Consider the following 17,218-nt stretch of genomic DNA (forward strand, 5'->3'; position numbering starts at 1 on the left):
TCCCACTGTGCAGGGAAGGAAGCTAGGGCCCCAAGAGGAGATGGAGCTGACTTAAGGTCTAGGACACACCAGAGCCGGGGTTTCAGCCCCAGGGCTCGCTCTTGTCTGGGCCCCGCCATGACAGAGCAGGGTCCCTGCGTGTGCAGCGGGGCTGGGGTGACAGCAGGGATGCCTGGTGCCCTCAGCAGCCTCCCCTGCCCCCACCCAGGTTCCGAAGGCTGCAAGACTCTGCGGATCCTATATGAGGAAGTCGATGAGTCCGAAGTTGAGATCATTCATGTGCCCTCTCCTGCGCTAGAAGAAAGGAAGACGGACTCATACCGGTACCCCAGGACAGGTGAGGGCCCAGGACAGGTGTGGGTGTCTGGGCAATGGTCTAGAGCCTCTTAGAACATGGTCGGGCACCAACCAGGATGGGCGCACAGGACCCAAGCAGGGACGGACCCAGAGAAGCAGACTGGGCTCGGGAACAAGAGCAGGGCCAGTGCCATGATCAGTGGTGACCGACATCCTGCCTCATGGCCCAGGAGACAGTAGGAGCCAGTGGTGGGTGGGATGGCTCTCCTGGGGCGTGTCAGACACTCACTGCCTTGTGAGAATACAGACTCAAGTTTGCCCCATTTCTCAAGAGAAGCCGGAAATCCAGACTGACCCAAGAGTCTCCCAATTCTCAAATGTCACTCAAATCATTTAAAAACCCTGAGTGTTGGCCAGATGTAGCATCATCGAGACCTCAAGGAAGCACGTGAGAGATTTGCTTTTGCCGACCACGGGCCACGCTAGGCCGAGCCCACCAAGCGCTGCTTCAGCCCCGGGTGTGGACGGGGACACCAGGTGTCTCCTTTTCCCTGTTCAAGAGATGAAGGAGCGGAGGCTCAGAGACGTTCCCTGTTGGGGTGTGACAGCCACGGGGGCCACAGCTGAGATTTGTCTTAGAAATAACGAGCCTGGACCGAGTCCCACCTCTGGAAAGTGTGTCTTGGTTGCTCCAGCCCGTAGACCACCTGCCTCTTGACAGCTGAGGACCGGCTGTGTCGCTGGGACATGGGCCACCTTTCTCTGTCCCTGGTGGTTTTATTATGGGCGTGCGCTGTTTTTGCAGCCAGCTTTCAAGCTCTCCGGAGGCAGGGAGGCATCTTCCTCGTGTCTGTCTACCCCCACACACGGATCTGACCTGTGTTCTTAAACAGCAAAGATATGGCCACATCACTGTCGGGAACAAGGTCCGGGGCCAAAGTCAGAAAGTCCTGCCTAAGGGACTTTGTGCCAGGGCCAGAGAGGGTGACAGACTTACAGAGAGACCTGTGGACACCCAGCGCCACCCCCACCCCCGCCCTGCTCTCAGCCCTCTTGGCGACACCTGCCAGGGCCGCCTTGCTTTCGTCTCTGCAGGCAGCAAGAATCCCAAGATCGCCTTGAAACTGGCCGAGTTCCAGACCGACAGTCAGGGCAAGGTAAGAGTGGCTGGGCGCCCAGGAGAAGCTTCTGGACGAGGAGAGGAGGGCCGGCGTCTGTGATGGGGGACAGGTGGATGGCTGGGCAGTGTCAGCAGGCCACCCGCCCTCATGCTGGGGCAGGTGCTTCTCTTGGCCAACTGAGCTCAAAGGGGCACTGCCTGGCGGAGCCCCAGCTTCCAGGCCAGGCCCGCTGCCGATCACCCTGAGCCCGGCCTCACCTGCCTCCACATGGCCCCGAGGCACAGGAAGGGGCTGCCCATGAGTAAGCTGCCCCAGAAGTCCCACAGGGGTTGGGCTCCCCAGGAGGTTGGTGGCTTGCAGGCCTTCCAGAACAGAGAACTCTGGGGTCAGTGGCCTGGGGGACCCTGGCCTCAGGCCAGGCCGCTCCCCCGCCCCCGCGTTGGGCAGCTCCTCACGGATCACTGCCCTGGGCCCATCAGTGTTCTAGATTCTTCTCTCTGTCACCTAGTCAGCACCAAGGACAAGGGTCCTCATCACACAGGCTGTCATTCCTCCAGACCCACAGCCAAGAGGGCAAAGGAAGCTGTGCAGAGGAGGGCAGTGGGGATGCCCAGCCCCACATGGGGATGTCACAGGAAAATGCCCCTCACGGCAGAGCTTGGAGCACGTCGAAGAGCCGGGGAAGCCCCTGAGTATTTTTGCCAAACCAGCTTCTTGTGTAACATTTCAGAAAAAAAGCATGAGATAAAGTACACTTACCTTCATGATTTCAGGGGTTGGTTTTTGGTTGTGGCCTGATCAGGCCCTAACCGAACCCTTCTCCACTCTCAACCAGTCAACATTCTGGCAGATTTGACAGGGATCTGCCATTAAGTGGCTTTGCTGAGCCCCCGCCAGCTGTTGTAAATGGTTCTTCCTGGCCCTGTCAAATGAGCAGGGTCCTGAGGTGGGCATGGGTTTTGCCCACTGAACGGGCAGCTGGGGAACATGGGGTGGTGGCAAGCCTAGGGCTGCGGGGACACACTGAGGCCCTGCCTGCCTTCCTCCTGTCCACCCTCCAGAGGAGATGCCCTGCTGGCCCACTTACCTCCAGGAAGCTGCAGCTTTGAGGCTGTGTCTCACCCAGGGCCACCTGGCTCTTCAGTGACAGCCCAGACCAGAACCCTTGGTTCCAGCCAACAGGCTGTCTTAACAAAGTACCCTGGGAGGCTTAAGCCACCAAAGTTTACTGTCTCCCAGTTCTGGAGGCTGAAAGTCAGAAATCAAGGTGTCAACAGGGCTGGTTCCTCCTGAGGCCTTAAGGGAGGACCCTGTTCCAGGCCTCTCCTTGACTTGTAGACGGCCGCCTTCTCCTTGTGTCTTTAAAGATGTTCTCTGCCCATATGCAGCCTGTGTCCACCTTTCCCCCTTTCCATAAGGACACCAGCCTGTTGGACTGGGGCCCCTGACACTGGTACAACCTCCCTGTAACTAATTACGTCTGCCACCACCCAGGTTCCATGTAAGGCCCCATTCTGAGGTACCGGGATTCAGGACTCCAACCTATCGATTTTGGGGCAACATGGTGGCCCGTCCTCCTGGGCACACATAGCCAGGCCGGACTGTGACCGGAGTCTGCCCTCCCTTTAGATCGTGTCCACGCAAGAGAAGGAGCTGGTGCAGCCCTTCCGGACGCTCTTCCCGAAGGTGGAGTACATCGCCCGGGCCGGCTGGACCCGGGACGGCAAATAGTGAGTGTCTCCATCACAGAGAGAAGGCGGGTGTCCCTTTGCAGTCACTTGCTAGCCCTTCTGCCCAGATCAGGGGCAAACGGCCCTAAACCAGGGCCCCAAATCTGGCCCAGGGGCCAAATAGGCTGCTGCCAATTGCTGTACTGCCCACGAGCCAAGAATGGCCTTATGTTTTTAAGTGATGTGTTGGGGGAGGTATCCAAAGGTGAAGAAGATTTTGTTACATGTGAAACTGATAGGAAATCCACATTTCAGCATCTATAAATAAACCTCTGGCACATGGCCACACGCAGTTTATTTTCACATCATCTGTGGCCGCTCGCACGACAGGGGCAAGGTTGAGTTGTGAAAGAAACTTTGTCCCACGGAGTGGCCATCTGGCCCCACTGGCCGCATTCCCGAGAGCAGAGGCCGCCCGAGCTGAGGCTCGGGGCCTTCGGCAGCCCTCGGGCTCTGGCCGGATTCTGCGTCCCTGCAGTGCTCCTTAGGCGGGGTGTTAGTTGCTCTGCCCCAACGCTGAGTCAGTGCCTGGCTCACCTCCGCTGGCCACTGAGGCCCCGGCCCTCTCTCGCGTTGCCCTCCCAGCGCCTGGGCCATGTTCCTGGACCGGCCCCAGCAGCGGCTCCAGCTCGTCCTCCTGCCCCCGGCCCTGTTCGTCCCCACCACTGAGAGCGAGGAGCAGCGGGCCGCCTTCGCCAGAGCGGTGCCCCGGGACGTCCAGCCGCATGTTGTCTACGAGGAGGCCACTGACGTGTGGATCAATGTAAGGGCTGGGGTGTCCCACGTCCCCACCCCCAGGTCCCCAGTGGGGCAGGGGCTGGCGAGATAGAGAAGCCAGCTTGGGGGTAGGGTCCGTGGGGTCCGCCCTCCACACCAGGCTGTTGGAGCCTCCCCTTCCTTGAACGGACGCGGCCCGAGTTTCTGAGTCCCCCTCCTCCTCCCCTCGCCTTTTGACAGTCCTCTCTCTCTGCCTGGACAGGTTCACGACATCTTCTATCCCTTCCCCCAAGCAGAGGGAGAGGACGAACTCTGCTTCATCCGCGCCAATGAGTGCAAGACAGGCTTCTGCCACTTGTACAAGGTCACCGCTGTCTTGAGGCCCCATGGCTATGACTGGACCCAGCCCTTCAGCCCTGGGGAAGGTGAGCGAGCCTGGCTAACACCTTGCTCACCAGCCAGCCGCCTGGGGTTCAGCGGCTGGCGGCTCTGCACCGTTTGTTCACCGGCCTCGCCCCGAGCCCACATGCCCCAGTGGGAGTGGGCGCTGATGAATAAGAGGCCAGCCTTGCCCAGTGCCTTTCACAGCTCTAGTTTATTCAGTCAGCGGTATTTTTTGAGCACCTACTACATGCCAGGCCCTTTGCACACCGAGGCCTATCGCCTATTTTTGTAAATAAGTTTTTATTGGCACACAGTCATGCCCATGCATTTGCGTATTGTCTGTGGCCGTGTTCACGCCTCGACAGCTGAGTTGAGTGGTCGTGACAGGAGCTGTGTCTCCCAAAGCTGGGAGTATCTATTGTCTGGCTCTTTGTAGGGAAAGCTGGCTGGCCCTAGGTGCAGGGGCTGCCACTGTAGAAAGAGGAAAATGAAAATCTCTGCTCTAGCGGGGGAGGCAGGCAGTCATCCAAAAACCGTGAAAGGTGCTGTTTTGGACGTGACAAACGTGGCACAGGGAAAATAGATAAGAGGTGGGGAGCAGGGGGCCTTCCTTCTGGAACAGGAGGCCAGGACCATGTCCCTGGATAATGTGCCACGAAGCAGAGACCTGGGGGAGGGGGTGGAGGCAGCCACACAGAGCGCTCTAGACAGAGGACACAGCACATGCAAAGGCCCTGGGGCAGGAGTGGGCTCGGTGTGTTGGAGGGACAGTGAGGAGGTCCGTGTGTCTGGAGCAGACTGAGCGAGGGGGAGAAAGGGAGGAGTTGAGGGCAGGGAGGGGACGGCCAGGTGGTACCAGGCCTTGTGGGCCACAGGAAGGACTTGGGCTTTTACCATTGACCTTAAATTGGTTTAAAATGAGTCCTGTGGTTGTTCATGGAGCAGAGCCTGAGGGGTGTGGAGAGGTGACGAGGCTTGGGGTCCAGCAGTAGGGCTGAGCTGACCCAGGTGGATGGGATTCTGGATGCACTTTGAATGCAGTTTGCTGGTGGATTGAGCTTGGGTCGGAGACAGAGGGAAGGCGTGGATGTCTAGAAGGTTTTGGAGATCCAGCCTGAGATGGAAAGACTCTGAGACGGTTTAGGAGAGAAACCTTGAGTTGGCTTTTGGATGTGTTCAGGTTGAAGCACCCGATAGGGGGAAGTGGTCTGTGCAGGTCCGGGAAGCAGGGTGGATCCGTGGCGGGAGCATGTGCTTCCTCAAACACCGATGGCATCTCGGCCTCAGGACAGGCTGGGCGGAAAGGGTGTGGTCTGAGGGCTAAGCCAGGGCTCCTGGGCTTGGAGCAGGGTCTCCTCACTGGCGCTGTTGACATCAGGGCGGGTCACTGGGCACTGAGGGGTGTGGAGCAGCCTCCCTGCCCCTACCGGCTCGATGCCCGGAGCCCGCCAGTCGTGACAACCGCAGACAGTAGTTTGCTTTAGAGAGAGGATAGAAAAAAATTTTTAGCCACTGCTCGTAAACTGTCTCAGTCATTTTTAATACGTAAACGTTTTGTATTACTTACCTGGTAAAAATTCAAAAGCAAGATCTACCCCTCCACTGTAACTCAGCTGAGCCTTTCCTTAGCCAGGGTCTGGTTCCCATATCCCAGCATGTCCTAAGTGGTCACAGCTCCAGGGCCTGGAAGGTAACAGTTTGGCCTGTGCAGGGTTCTAAGATTGGGTGCTTCTGATAAAAATGCAGATCCCTGGTTTTTCTGGGGAAATGCCAGGCCTGCCATCCACGGAGCAGGAACCTTGCTCCCTGGGCCACAGTGTGGCAGGTCCCCACCCTGTACTGTGCCTGGAACCCAGTCTGTCCCCTCTCCCATCCGCCACCTGGCACAGGCAGCCTGGGCTCCGTGGTGAGTTGATCTCGTGGAATTTGGTCACGGTGCTTTGAGTCCCCCATCACAGCTTCCCAGGCCCCCTTCACCTCTTTTCCTTTCTTCCAGATGAATTTAAATGCCCCATCAAGGAGGAGATCGCACTGACCAGTGGTGAATGGGAGGTTTTGGCGAGGCACGGCTCCAAGGTACCAGAGCCTCCGTGAACGCTTGTACACGCTCATGTGCGCAGACCAGTGCACACGCGCTCCTGCCCTCTCCAGACCCCACATGCCTGTGGCTTCTCGGCCCCTCTCGGCGCCCCCAGCAGCCCCCTCCTGCTCTGTCGCCATCAACGAGCAGCACGCAGAGGGCCACAGAGGCTGTCCTTCCGACCCGCTGGAGACCCTGGGTCTGAGCACTGGAGGTTGGATCTCATTGAGGGGTGGAGGGGGCACCCATTCTCAGTGCTGCCTGCAGCGTCCACTTAGCTTCCTTCTGCTGCATGAAACTGCCTGTCCCCAGGACAGCACTTTGTGGGACACTGGTGGTGCCCCATGGAACTGACCCTTAGCTTCCAACCGGGGCCCAGCCCCATGCCTGTCCTGGGAGGTTCAGGAACAAAAGATGTGGCTGTAGGGCCAAGAGGCGTGCCTTCCACTCCCCGGTGCAGGTGCTCCATCGCAGAAACATGGCGAGGCTTTGCCTCTGACCAGAGTCTCTCTCCAGGGTCCAGGTCTACAAAATTCCAGATTTTATAGAGACTCTTTAATCAGACATCCTGGCTCCCTACTTCACCCCAGCATAGAGGCCTCCTGGACCAGAGACTTAGACATAAAGAACTAAACCATCCAGGTGACCAGGAGGAGATGTAGGTCAGCCCCCTTATAGCCCAGAAGCGGGGGCTCGTGCTGCCGGTGCTGCTGAGAGCAGGGGGCCGGGCATCCCGGGCCAGCGCGGCCAGGCAGCATGGCTCGGCCTTTCCGGGGCACAGAGGTGGCATCTATGACAGAGTCACCCCACGTCTCTCTGAGCTGGAAGCCCCAGTTCTAGGGGTGGGCCTCACGGGGCCACCGCAGGGCACACTCGAGTGTGCGTCACAGTGCTGCCCCCATGGCGGGAGATGGCGGCGAGCCAACGAGGGGACCAGACGTGGCCCCGCTGGGGCTGGTGGCTGCAGGTAACCGCACCCGCCCCTCCTCAGTCCCCTGTGTGGTGGAATCTTGCTGGAGGCCCCCTTGTGCTCAGAGCTTGGCCCTGCCCCTCGCTAGCTGGGCACTGAGACTCAGCCTCCTCACCTGTGGAACGGGAGCGTTAGGTAGCTCCGGTCCGCTCACCTCCACAGCACTTCCTCCTCGGCGCTGTGGAGTCTCGGGGCCAGGTAGGGCACCATGGGTGTGCAATAGCCTCCCTGCCCCACCCCAGGTGTGACAACCACTGATGTGCCCAGAGGCTGCCAGATGTCCTCCAGGGGCCAGGATGGCCCGCCCCAGGTCAGGACCCTCCTTTAACTTGAAGCCCACAGCATAGCATCTGGCAGACACAGGACAGTATTAAAATCTTTATCACGAAAGTTTTACCCTTTGCACGCCTTACTTTTTGACTCAGAAATTTTTTAAAAAGAGTAGCATTTTAAGAATTCAGAAGGGAAAGAGTGCTGTCTGCCATCCCCGCCCTCAGCCTCGGGCTCTACCTGGGCTGTGCTGGCAGAGTGAGCGACCAGCCGATCCCAGGCCTCGGTGGGTCCCCGGCCTGGAGCACCTCCTTCCCGTCCCTGCATCTCCTCACAGGGTCCTTATGACAAAACCAGCCCATAACTACCTATGGTTTGGGGGTTTTCCAATGACATTCTTTATTTCTAGAAAACCTGCATTTATTTTAAAAGAACAGTGACAATGAACAGATCAGTGTTTGCTGTAAAAACTGAATTGTTCTGAATGATCCCCTTCCGTCCTCACCCAGACCCCCGTCACCTCCCCTCCTCAGAGGTGACCGCGGCAGGAAATCGCTGCACACCCTTCCCATCTGCACACGTCTCCGGAGGAACCTTGTTATCTGAGAGGATTCTGTAGGATTTTCTAGACAACACGGTTTTATGTGGCCACAGAGAGTTGTGCCGTAATTATGGTACAAGTCTGTCTTTTGGACATTCAGGGTGTCACCTCTCTTTAGTCTTTGGAGGACTTTGAGCATCTTTATGTCTCCATTTTGAATTTACCTCTGGGGTGAAGACCCCAGGAGCAATTCCTGGGAGCCTAATTGCTGATTCAGGGGATGAGCCTTTTTGGTGTTTTGCCTCCACACTGCATGGGCAGCCCCAGAAAGGCAGTGCCTGTTACTGTCCCCAGAGCAAGGTTCTTTCTTGCTCCTCATGCTAGGGTCTGATGGGCTGTCCCCCAGGAAATGGGTGGGGCAGGGAGTTGCCACTTCTTAACCCCCAACACCTGGGTCAGAGGAGTGGGTTGTCCCCACTGGGGACCAGGGCCAGTGGTCCAGGATAGCCCCTCCCTCAGCCTCTGTCCCAGCACTGCGCCCTCAGCCCCCACCTGCAGCTCTGGGCACTCCCAGAAGGAGCTGTCCGGGCTTGGAGTTCTGATTCCAAGGGGACACGTGGTTAACTCAGCCATATGGGGCCCGAGAAGTCTCCCAGACAGTTCTCCAGCTGGCAGGCTGAAGCCAGCATGGGGAGAATGGGCCCCCTGTCCACAGAATGCTGGGCCCTCCCTGGGGCTGGGGAGGGAGACCCAGGAAACCGTGTCACCAGGAGCCCCTGTGCCCCCACAGATCTGGGTCAATGAGGAGACGAAGCTGGTGTACTTCCAAGGCACGAAGGACACGCCCCTGGAGCACCACCTCTACGTGGTCAGCTACGAGACGGCCGGCGAGATCGTGCGCCTCACCACGCCCGGCTTCTCCCACAGCTGCTCCATGAGCCAGGTGGGCACTTCCGCGATGCGCTCTCCCTTGGAACGTTCCCAGAACATCAGACAGCATGCTAGAACATGAACACAGGGCCTCCCCCATCCTGGGCAAGCATCTGGTGGCAGTTTGCTGACTGAGGAACCAACAAGATGGGCAGGCTCTAGCATCAGGCAGGTCTGGGTCTGACCCTGAGGCCACCAGTCACCACCCGGGGGATCCTGGCCAGGGGACAGGTTCCTCTTGCCTCAGTTTGCTTATCTGCAAAATGGAGGTGGGGGGCACAGCAGCCACCCACCGTGGGCTGAGTTCTGAGGGGCAGGCGAGGGGCCACACCACACAGGGTAAAGATGGTAAGTGGTGGGAGGTTGGCGGGTGATGGGGCAAAGGAGCCAAAGCCGGGGGGCTTGTGGGGGGCACACCGCGGTCTCAGCGCCCTGTCCCGCCCACAGAACTTCGACATGTTTGTCAGCCACTACAGCAGCGTGGGCACGCCACCCTGCGTGCACGTCTACAAGCTGAGCGGCCCTGACGACGACCCTCTACACAAGCAGCCACGGTTCTGGGCCAGCATGATGGAGGCGGCCAGTGAGTAGCCCCGGACCCTGGGCCCTCGACCAAGTCCTTGCCTGTGCGGCCCCGGTAGCTACACAGGGAGCCGGGGCCGTGGGGCGAGCTCCAGGCAGTAAGTGGCCCAGAGCCCCGGGAGCTGGTCCTGCGTAACCACGGCCCCAGCTGTCCTGTGGGCCCCGCCCCTTGAGACTGTCTCTGGTTTCTGTGCCGCTGTTAAGGACTGAGCACGTACAAAGTACAGGAGGCAACTGTGCCAGACAGACGGGGTCCCAACACGGGCCATCCTCATCCTTGGGGCAGCTGTCTCCAAGGGTGCCTGTGCAGAGCAGACATTCCAAAGCCTTTGTTTGTGGAAGGAGCCTGGGGTCAGTCGAGAGGGGCCTTGGGAAGAGAGGGGCAGCTTGTCAGTTTGCCCAGGACTCTGCTCGGGCGTCCCCAGGCTCCGATTCCGGCTGCAGAACCGAAGGCAATTCAGTTCATCTCCCTTAAGTGTTTCCTTATCTACGGACCAGTCCAACGGCAGTCCACAGGCTGTAAACCAGATGCCCCACAGAGTGCCCAGCTCATGGGAGTCACTAAAAAGGATGCCCTTCCCTGACCCCAGCCCTGCCTCTTGTGCATTTCCAGAACATTGTAGGAAACAGGAATCCCTGGAGTTTGCGGGGAGTTTCATGGGCTGGGAAGCATTTTGTTAGATGGTTGCCCTCTGGAACCTAAGTGGATGAGCAGCCTCCTCCATGTAACAGCTCAGCCTGCACCTCTCCCCGCGTCACCACGGGCGACGGGGCAGGAACTCTGGCCCTGGCTTCACAGATGAGAAAACCGAGGGGAGGCGGGATCTTGCCAAGGCACCCAGCACAGCAAAGGGGACGGCGGGGGCCTGGGGGCCCAGCCCTGGGCGTGAGGCAGGTGCACCACTTCTCCGAAACGCCAGTCTTGCCAGGCTTGTGGACCACCTCTGTGAGAAGCTGGCAGACTGGCCCCCGGGCCACACAGGCCATGAGGGCCACGACCAGGCGTTTAGGCATCATTATCTGGCTGTTCCGGGGCTGCAGCAGCGAAGGGGAGCACACTCAGTCCCCCACGGGCTTCCATCCATGGATTCAGCTGCCCACAGATGGAAAATAAGTTCCAAAGTTCCAAAAAGCAGAGCTTGGATTGTTGTTCACCGCAGCTGCCTAGCTAGCACTCATGCTGCGTTTACAGCTCCTTACTTAGCATTTCCATTTATCAGATATCGTAAGGGGCCTAGAGATGCCTTAAAGCATGAGGAAGGATGTGTGTAGGTCACACGCAGATGCTACACCATTTAACATGAGGGGCTGGAGCATCACGGATTTGGGTAGCTGAGGGGCGCCCTGGAACCAGTCCCCCGAGGATACCGAGGGACAACTGTGTTTACAACCCGGAGACACAGAATGTCTCTTCTGCACATAAACCCGAAAATATTTACTATCTGACCTTTTACAGACCCCTGACCTACATCACTATTTACTTGTTTTCCTTTTAAATCGACACCCTGTTTACCTAAATAAGCTTATCTTAAATAGAGAGTTCTCCTCACCATTGTGATTGGAAAACCAGTGTTGCTTTGCAAAAATAAAGACAACCATAAAAATCAGAGAGAAGGCCCCAGTAAAACTGGTCCTTCCTCAAATCCCAGAGTTGTTGTCACCTCCGTTGGAGGTCAGCAGGCGCCAGGGAGCCCTGGAGATGGTCCTGGCCAGACCACAGCCTGGCCCGAGCAGGCTCGCAGGGTGCAGGCTTGTTTCCGGCCCTCAGGTTCTGATTTTAATCCTTGGGAAGCACAGGACGGGGCGCTTCATGTCCGCCCTCTGAGGCTAGGGGAGCGTGGGTGTCGGCCAGATGTGGGCCCCGCCTGGAACTGGGATTCCCGGGCCAGCCTCGGCCCTCTCTGGCCCTTGCAGCCACAGCACCTCTGTCTCCACAGGCTGCCCCCCGGATTACGTGCCCCCGGAAATCTTCCACTTCCACACACGGGCGGACGTGCGGCTCTACGGCATGATCTACAAGCCACATGCCGTGCAGCCGGGGAAGAAGCACCCCACTGTCCTCTTTGTGTACGGAGGCCCGCAGGTGGGCGCGGCCCTGCTCCCCACACCCTCCCCCACCCCCAGCCAGGGCTCCGGGGGCCCCTCGCTCTCCTGTCTCTGGGTCTCCGCACACCCTACCCTCCTGCCCAGCAGTATCCTCCCTCTTCACCTGCCAATACTCCCTTGTCCCTCTGGGGAGCCCCTCTAAACCCCAGGTATGTGGCAGGGCCACCTGCCCAGGGCAGTGACCCCTCTCATCAAGCTGCTGACAGAAGTGGCCAAAGGCCCTGAGGCCAGTTCTCTGAGAAAGGGACGGGGCGAGGCAGGCAGATTGGCACGCAGGTCCATCTAAGACAGTGGTTCTCAGCTGGGGGTAGTCTGTCCCTAGGTGACACTTGGTGATGTCTGGGGACATTCCTAGTTGTCACAGCTGGGGTGGGGGACACTCCTGGCATGGAGTGGGTAGAAGCCAGGGATGTTGTCAACGCCCTACAGTGACCGGGATGTCCCTCCCCCATCCCCAGAAGATGATAACAGTGCCTGAACATTAACAGTGCCCAAGTCAGGAGTTAGTATAAATCAAGTCACTCAGGGCACAACTGCCCAACAGTGACAGCCTGGCGCCCTCCATTGTCAGTTTTCTTGTCTGTTTTTAGAGAGAACTGAAGGGCATAAAAGAGGCAGAATGTGGCTGAAAAACTAAGGGAGCAATTTCAGGGAGGGCCTGGGGCAGAGGTGCCGGCTGAGAAGGGAACCTAACTGGGCCTTCCTCTCTGTAGCACGTCCCAAGCACAAGGTCTGGTGTGCGGTGGGCCCCCGTCTGACCTTCCACTCCCCCCACGTCCAGAATCCTTCCAGGCCTTCCGTCCACAGCCTCCACGATAAAGTACAGGCCCCTTATTTAGGCTAGAAGACCCCCAACCCCTGACCTGCTGGCATCTAGCCCATCCAGCCCGTCCAGCCCTGCGTCTGACACTGGACCCCTCGCCACTCATCTCTCCTCGCCCTCCGCCCTCAGGTGCAGCTGGTGAATAACTCCTTCAAAGGAATCAAGTATTTGCGGCTCAACACTCTGGCGTCTCTTGGCTACGCCGTGGTCGTGATCGATGGCAGAGGCTCATGTCAGCGAGGGCTTCGGTTTGAAGGGGCCCTGAAAAACCAAATGGTAATGGCTCTTCCCAGCCCTTTCCCGGATGGTGAAGGGAGACCTGGGGTTTGGGGGCGGCCCAAAGCACCTTCCTCAAGGACGGCCCTGGCCAGGATGTCAGTCATAAGTGGGGCAGTTTGCAACTAGCGGGGACATCCCCACTTTGCTGCTCAGCTCTGAGCTGTGCCCTGCGGGGAGATGGGTATATGCTCATCCCACCTGGTGCCTAAGACCCAGATGCAGCCAGACACATCAGTACCGGCCCAGTCCACAGGAAGTCCCAAGGGCTGGGCCAGACAGGCCCTGGTGACTGTGGAAGTGGTGACAGTAGTGATGGTGGTGGTGATGGTGGTGATGGTGGTGATGAGGGGGGTGACGCCAGCTATTCATTCAGCCTTAGCATCTGCCAGGCCTCTGAGTACAGGACACTCACCATCTCCTTTCATCCTCACACCCACTGTAGAACTGATCCTGTTCATGTTAACATCCTCATTTTGGGGATGAGGAAATTGAGGCCCAGAGAGGGGATGTGACTTTCTCAGAGTCAGCCAGGAGGTGGCAGGGCAGGGTGGGTGCCAGGCCGGTCTGCCCACCTTCCCAGAATGCAGGTTTGAGTAGGGAATGGAGAGAGAAGTAGCTTCCAGAGAGCTGCTGCTGATCCAAGAGGGAGAAGGCTCCCTGCAAGGGAAAAGGTGGGACAGCAGGGCGCGTGCCTGCGAGGAGGCCACTGAGAGGTGCCTGGCCTTGTCTCCCAGGGCCAGGTGGAGATCGAGGACCAGGTGGAGGGCTTACAGTTCGTGGCTGAGAAGTATGGCTTCATTGACCTGAGCCGGGTCGCCATCCACGGCTGGTCCTACGGAGGCTTCCTCTCGCTCATGGGGCTGATCCACAAGCCCCAGGTGTTCAAGGTGGGTCCCCACCCTGCCTCCTCCCCCCTGTTGGCCAGCGCCTGCCCGTGCCCCTTGGAGCCCGCCCCCCTGGGGGAGGCATCTTGGCAGGGGCCTTGCCACGTGGCTGTTTCTCCCTGCAGCAGCCCCATGGGGCCGAGCCCCCCTCCTCATTGCCCGCCACTGCTGACCCCAGGATGGCATCCGGCTGCACAAAACCCCGCCAGCAGCTCTCTGTGGGAGGCTGAGCCCGGGACCCCGGCCTCGGATGGGCAGAGGTGGGGCATGGTGTGAAGAGCGTCGGGGGGGCCCCCAGGCCGGCGGCACTGTCAGGGCACCGCGGGGCGGCGATGAGGAGGCGGCGGCAGGAAGGCAGTGGGCCCAGGGAGGGGCCGGGCCCAGTCTGAGCGCGCTTGTTCGGCTCACCCGCCCTCCTGAGGCGATGCACGGTCCACGGGGGAGACACATGTGAGGGCCCCTCCCCTGCCAGCCCCGTGTGCATGCCCGCTCCTCACGTCCAGGGGGCCCCGGGACAGCCAACCACGCGCAGGCTCCCAGGACCTGACGCCCGTGTGTGTTTCTCCCTCTCTCTCCTCTCTCTCCCACTTCATCCACTGTGGCCCTCAGGTGGCCATCGCAGGCGCCCCGGTCACAGTCTGGATGGCCTACGACACGGGGTACACGGAACGCTACATGGATGTCCCAGAGAACAACCAGCTCGGCTACGAGGCGGGCTCCGTGGCCCTGCACGTGGAGAAGCTGCCCAACGAGTAAGGCCCACACCCGCCCCTCCTTCCAGGTGGCCAGGGCCAGCCTGCCGAAAAGCTGGGCCCTGCTGCGCCCCTGTGGCCCCCGGCGGGCGTGGCTTCTGCACCCCCTCTCTGCCTGCGCCTGGCATCCCCTCCTGCAGCCCTCCCCTTCACCACCCCTCACAGAAAGCAGGTGCCCAGTTCTCTTGGAGGGAGGAGGGAAGGAAGCCCCCAGCCCTGCCCCCAGAAAGATGGAAGGAAAGACGTAGAGTTGCATCACTTTGCACACGTGGGCTTCCCTCACCCCACCCATGGGCCCCTTGAGTCGGTCTTGAACCTGAATGACCGCTGTCTTGTGGGTTTGGACATGGTGATTTGGAACACAGGTCCACTGTGGTCGTAAATTCTAGGCGTGCTGGACTAGCTCTGATGTCCCATGTCATAGTTTTGGCATTGGCTTCTGATTCCCGATCAAAAGAAAATGGCATGGCCACTTTTCTGGTATGGCTCTGTCTGGTGAACATCCGCCCAGAGTCCCACCTTTAGTGCCAGGGCTCTTGTCACAGGCTGACCTTGCCTGGGTCCCTCTCCCCATGAGGCTGCTCTCTGGTCTGGAGCGTGGCCTGGGCTCCCGGGGATGCCACCATGCAGCCCAGCTTGGAACCCACTGCTCCCGGCCTGTGCTGTCCACTGTGGGAGCCGACACCCACCCGTGGCTGCTTCCGTTGACATTTACATTCATTCCAGTTCACTGGAACAATAAAGTCATCCAGACGGACGGGGCTGGTGGGCCAGGGGTTGGGAGTGACTGCTTGAGGGCACGGGGGTTTGCCTCTGAGTGATGGAAATGTTCTGAACCTGGACAGGGGTGATGGTTGCACAACGTGGTGAATGCACCAAATGAACCTAAATTGTCCCCTTCAAGATGAGTTAATTTTAGGTTATGGGAATGTCACCTCAATAAGTTATTTTTATAAATCAAAATTTAAAAAAATAAGTTCCTGGACCACTTCTGACACATGTCAAGCACTTAGTAGCCACATGGTGGTGATGGCGGCAACCTTGTTGGGCAAGGCAATTCTAGAACTTTCCACCTTCTATAGAGTGCGTGGGCGGCACTGCTCCACAAGCTGCCCTGTGGCTCAGGGCATTCGGGCACAGCCGCGGGCGCACACCCCTCCCCTCCTCCCTGGGAAGGAGGCCAGGCGTCTCCGAGGCCCCTGGCGCGCCCTGTCCCTCAGCCCTGCCACCTTAGCTTGCTGGCTGCTACTTTCACCCTAGCTGACCTCGTGGGGGCGGGACTCTGGGCCCAGAGCCCTGGTTGAGCGTGGGCTTTGATGCCACCAGAGCCACCGCCTGGGGGCCAGAGAAGAGGATCCCGCCCCAGATCCTCACCCCAACCTTGTCTTCCAGGCCCAACCGTCTGCTCATCCTGCACGGCTTCCTGGATGAGAACGTGCACTTTTTCCACACAAACTTCCTCGTCTCCCAGCTAATCCGAGCAGGAAAGCCTTACCAGCTCCAGGTGAGTGGCTCCTGGAAGCTTCCAGGTCCCCCCAGGAGCCCGCAGAGTGGGGGCACCTGTGGCCCCGCCCCCACGCAGCTGTCCGGCTCCACACTTATCTGGGTTCCCAGGGTCCCCACGGTCTCATTCTCCGTTCAGCGACCTGATCGCTCCTGGTCGGTGCTGCCCTCTGCTGGCCACATTGGGGAACTGGGCCTGGCTGGTGAGGGAGGCCGACTGTACCAAAATTACTGCTCATGCACACGTTTTATTTTAAGCCAAGAACCTTGCTCTGAAGAAAATGTACAGAACGCTGAAAGCAGCAGGGCGTGGGGTTTACTTTGACTGGGGGTCAGAGAAGAATTCCCTGAGGAGGTGGCATTTAAGGGTGCTGAAGACTGAGAAGGGAGTCAGCTAGACTTGAGGGGCAGCTGTGGAGGACACCAGGCACAGGAAGTTAGTAGGAGCGAGCAACTCGGGGACAGGAGAACAGGGAGCAAGCAGAAGAGCTGGGGACCAGGGAAGGGTGACCTGCAAGGCAAGCCTACGGTGAGGGGCGGGGCTTCAGCAGTAGGGGTGGGGCTTCAGGTAAGGGTGGGGCTTCAGCGGTAAGTGGCAGGGTCTCAGACAAGGTTGGGGCCTCATGAGAGGGTGGGGCTTTAGTGGTAAGGGGTGGGACCTCAGGAGAGCTGGGCTTCAGCAGTATGGTGTGGGCTCCAGTGGGGTGGGGCCTCAGCTGTATTTTGTTCTAAAGGTGAGGTGCCCGGCCTGTGAGCAGGGCTGTGACCAGCAGCCCTGTAGGCAGGGGCCCAGGGGGGCCAGTGGGACATGAGCCACAGTCAGTTGTCCCAGTAGGAAAGGGATTGGCAGTAGGGAGCGAGAGGCCCAGTGGAAATGTGCTGGAGGCGAGAGGGACAGATTTTATTACGTGCTCCCACCACTAATAAAATAGTACTTCCTGGACACCTCCATGCGCTCTGCACTGTCAGGGGGGCGCCACGTTGCCATTCAACAAGTGGGGAAACAGGGTCACAGGGCAGGAGGGACAGGTCTCAAGGACCTGAACTGTGGCTGGGCACGTGCTTGCCAAACAGGGCAGGAGGGAGGCAGAGCTCCCCGTGGGGGTGAAGAGCTGTTGGGCGCCCCTTGGTAGCCCCGCCCCAACTCACAGGCTCATCAAAACAGGCCACAGGCAGCTGCAGATCAGGGCAAAGAAGTCAGGCAGGGCCAGGATTGAACCTCCAATGTCCCTTCTGAGCCTGAAATCCT

General features: G+C 59.1%; 1 protein-coding gene across 9 annotated transcripts in view; it reads left to right on the forward strand.

Moving 5' to 3' along the window:
• Nucleotides 1–17,218, forward strand: part of DPP9 (dipeptidyl peptidase 9) — a 37,791-nt gene that overhangs the window by 17,996 nt on the left and 2,577 nt on the right. For 6 of the 9 annotated variants that reach the window (XM_074351043.1, XM_074351042.1, XM_074351038.1 and 3 more), the window contains 13 exons: nt 209–337; nt 1,393–1,454; nt 3,048–3,148; nt 3,734–3,911; nt 4,128–4,290; nt 6,246–6,325; nt 8,901–9,053; nt 9,488–9,623; nt 11,560–11,705; nt 12,681–12,827; nt 13,565–13,717; nt 14,324–14,466; nt 15,859–15,970. In XM_074351043.1, the coding sequence (XP_074207144.1) occupies nt 209–337; nt 1,393–1,454; nt 3,048–3,148; nt 3,734–3,911; nt 4,128–4,290; nt 6,246–6,325; nt 8,901–9,053; nt 9,488–9,623; nt 11,560–11,705; nt 12,681–12,827; nt 13,565–13,717; nt 14,324–14,466; nt 15,859–15,970 (1,703 nt within the window). Of the gene's footprint in view, nt 1–208; nt 338–1,392; nt 1,455–3,047; nt 3,149–3,733; nt 3,912–4,127; nt 4,291–6,245; nt 6,326–8,900; nt 9,054–9,487; nt 9,624–11,559; nt 11,706–12,680; nt 12,828–13,564; nt 13,718–13,839; nt 13,975–14,323; nt 14,467–15,858; nt 15,971–17,218 lie in introns of those variants that run through there. The other 3 variants (XM_074351037.1, XM_074351041.1, XM_074351044.1) reach the window with 3 other exon arrangements.

This window comes from Camelus bactrianus, chromosome 22 (assembly GCF_048773025.1).
Source record: "Camelus bactrianus isolate YW-2024 breed Bactrian camel chromosome 22, ASM4877302v1, whole genome shotgun sequence".
Taxonomy (NCBI): Eukaryota; Metazoa; Chordata; class Mammalia; order Artiodactyla; family Camelidae; genus Camelus; species Camelus bactrianus.